This window comes from Cryptococcus neoformans, chromosome 7 (genome assembly GCF_000149245.1).
Source record: "Cryptococcus neoformans var. grubii H99 chromosome 7, complete sequence".
Taxonomy (NCBI): domain Eukaryota; kingdom Fungi; phylum Basidiomycota; class Tremellomycetes; order Tremellales; family Cryptococcaceae; genus Cryptococcus; species Cryptococcus neoformans.
The window spans coordinates 1175160-1177659 of NC_026751.1; the positions used below are offsets into that span (position 1 = coordinate 1175160).

Consider the following 2500-nt stretch of genomic DNA (forward strand, 5'->3'; position numbering starts at 1 on the left):
TTTTGCTGTCCGCCTCGGCCACCACGCGAACCAGCAACACCAGTCGCGTAATTCGACACGAAAGTACCTTGCACATGGACACGACCACCAGCAGACTCGGCAAAACCGACTTCAGAAACGAGAATACCTTCCTCAACGATTTGACCACATCGCTGACACCTGAAGATGCGTGTGAGCGACGATGTCTTAGTATGAAGGGCGAAAGACGTACACGATATTACCGGCGCTTAAATCCGTCTCCAGCTGTCCATCCGGCCCACACTGTGGGCATCGCTGGACAGACATGTCGAGTGTGTTTACCGTTATTGCTTGACCAGGAATAGGTAGGAAGTCGGTATAAATTTTGGAGATCGTCGGGACAAAAGACAAAATGATAGATGGGCGGTGGAGGATTGAACGCAGAGCCAGTTGTCATCCTAGCAGCTGAAGAATTTACCTGCTGGTATGAACTCGGTAATTAATTCTGGTTTCTGGTGGGCCACTTGATCCCGTCTCCTGCTGGCTGACGGTTGTCGGGCCGAGTTCCGTCGGAAGTTAAGTTTAGGCGGTTTCAAGCGGCATATAACTGTACCAGTAATACAGTAGTAAGTGCTGTTATTCTTCATGTTTTCTGATCTGACTGCCCGTTCGCATTCAGCCTGAGAGCTCTGTAAATATATCTGACAAGGGAATCCAATACTTCGGATCTCTCATCTGCAAATATAATATCATCAAGACAACAGCATGGTCTCGCAGGTGATCCCGTCGAAATCGAACATTGAATATGTCATCTTCGACATGGATGGCCTTCTGAGTACGCATCGATAGCTGTTTTCTCTCGAAAAAGTGAATGTATGTGTAATGCTGACCAAGGATAACAGTGTAAGCTTGAAGCGACTTTGCAGTTCAATAATGCACACTAACAGCGCCACGAAACTCGATAGAGATTCTGAGGTTTGTCTAATTGATTATAGAGTGTCTTATCCATGATAGCAGCTAATGAATATTCCTAGAAAATTGTGGCAGAAGTTACAGGTACGCAATCATTAATGCTCCTGGGACACAGCTTACAAAGGCTTTCTAGATACTATTCTTGGCCGATATGGTCATTCTCTGAGGTGGGAGATCAAAGCTGGAGCTATGGGCAAGCCTCTACCTGCCGCCTCGGAATGGATTTTATCCCACTTCCCAGACATACGGGAGCAACTATCGGTAGAGGAATTCATTCAAGAAGGTGCAAGAATGAAAGCGAAGCTATTTAGAGAGGTTGAACCGATGCGAGGAGCAGCCGCTTTGGTCAAAGGCTTGGTGAGTTGTTTTAATGTCTTCGAGTTTTGTATAAATGAGCAAATGCTGACCATGTGATGTGTCAAGTATGAGGCAGGCATACCAATCGCCCTGGCCACGGGCTCTAGCATGCAGAACTTCATCTACAAAACGGTATGGTGTACATTTTCGCCTTCTTCATATAAGCCACTAACTGCTTTCAGACTCATCTTCCCCATATCTTTGGTCATTTCCCCGCCTCTTGCATCATTACCGCCGATTCTCCAGGAATCAAAGGAGGAAAACCGAATCCTGACATCTTCCTTGCTGCTGCTCACTCTTTAGGCAGGGATGTTGGCACTTCCGATGAATGCTCAGAGCTCCAGAAGGAGGAAAGGAGAAAAGGCCTGGTGTTTGAAGACTCTGTACCGGGAGTACTTGCTGGAGTTGCTGCGGGCATGAACGGTACGCTTTTTCAGACCACCGCGAAAAATTCTAAAGTGGTTGACATTGCAATTGTGATTAGTTATATGGGTGCCCCACCCAGAAGTCAGGGCTCTTAATCCCGAAGAAACATACGGTGCCCGAGAGGTTCTTGCCCATCTGGAAGAATGGGATCCTACAAAATGGGATCTTCCTTTGCTGCCTGGATTCGGTAATGTGAGCTAATGGTAATTTTTATCTTTCTATGGGACTGACGATAAGGCTTCAAAGGATTTGCCCCTAAAAATATAACACTTTGCCAGGCAACATACAAAATCGTATGAATATCCCACGAATTGAGGTCAAATCGTTGCTTCTACCTTACTAAGTAGAGGAGGACTTTTTCAGTAATTGAAAGTATTTAATCACTGTTGGGATTTGACATCTACGAGTTCTACTTTTGCATGGAAATCTACAGTACACAGTAACGGGCCTTTTCACAGCATATATACCGACAGAAACAAATTGACCGTCCCACTCTTGACTTCTGATTTTTTTTCCCTCGGCGGGTACTCCTACATAAACCCTACATCTAATGGGTAACCTCGACGACTAAGTCACCCTGGGCAATAGAGTCGTTCTCTTTGACTAACACACGCTTAACGTTACCAGACACGGGACTGGAAACCACACTCTCCATCTTCATAGCAGAGAGGACACACAAGGGGTCACCGGCCTTAACGGCTTGGCCCTCCTTGACACGGACATCGATCACAACACCAGACTAATTCGTCGCATTAGTTCACGATTTACAATGTCAGCCGAACAGATA

At 46.1% G+C, this 2500-nt stretch overlaps 3 protein-coding genes; 1 reads left to right on the forward strand and 2 right to left on the reverse strand.

Moving 5' to 3' along the window:
- Positions 1-453, reverse strand: part of CNAG_05905 (transcription factor IIIB 90 kDa subunit) — a 2940-nt gene extending 2487 nt beyond the window's left edge. Inside the window, exons 1-2 of the mRNA XM_012195020.1 lie at positions 212-453; positions 1-159 (exon numbers count right to left, since the gene is read on the reverse strand). The exon at positions 1-159 is cut by the window's left edge and continues 23 nt beyond it. Of these exons, the coding sequence (XP_012050410.1) occupies positions 1-159; positions 212-285 (233 nt within the window). The 5' untranslated portion in view covers positions 286-453. The remainder of the gene's footprint in view (positions 160-211) is intronic.
- Positions 454-723: 270 nt separating this feature from the next.
- CNAG_05906 (hypothetical protein) lies at positions 724-2154 on the forward strand (the record flags this gene model as incomplete). XM_012195021.1 has 8 exons in its annotated part: positions 724-791; positions 861-933; positions 993-1014; positions 1064-1287; positions 1354-1419; positions 1470-1710; positions 1772-1905; positions 1960-2154. 8 exons carry the CDS (start codon positions 724-726, stop codon positions 1978-1980), a joined length of 849 nt encoding a protein of 282 aa, XP_012050411.1. The 3' UTR covers positions 1981-2154.
- CNAG_05907 (pyruvate carboxylase) overlaps positions 2068-2500 on the reverse strand; it is a 4707-nt gene continuing 4274 nt past the window's right edge. The window contains exon 9 of the mRNA XM_012195022.1: positions 2068-2452. Within this exon, the coding sequence (XP_012050412.1) occupies positions 2261-2452 (192 nt within the window). The 3' untranslated portion in view covers positions 2068-2260.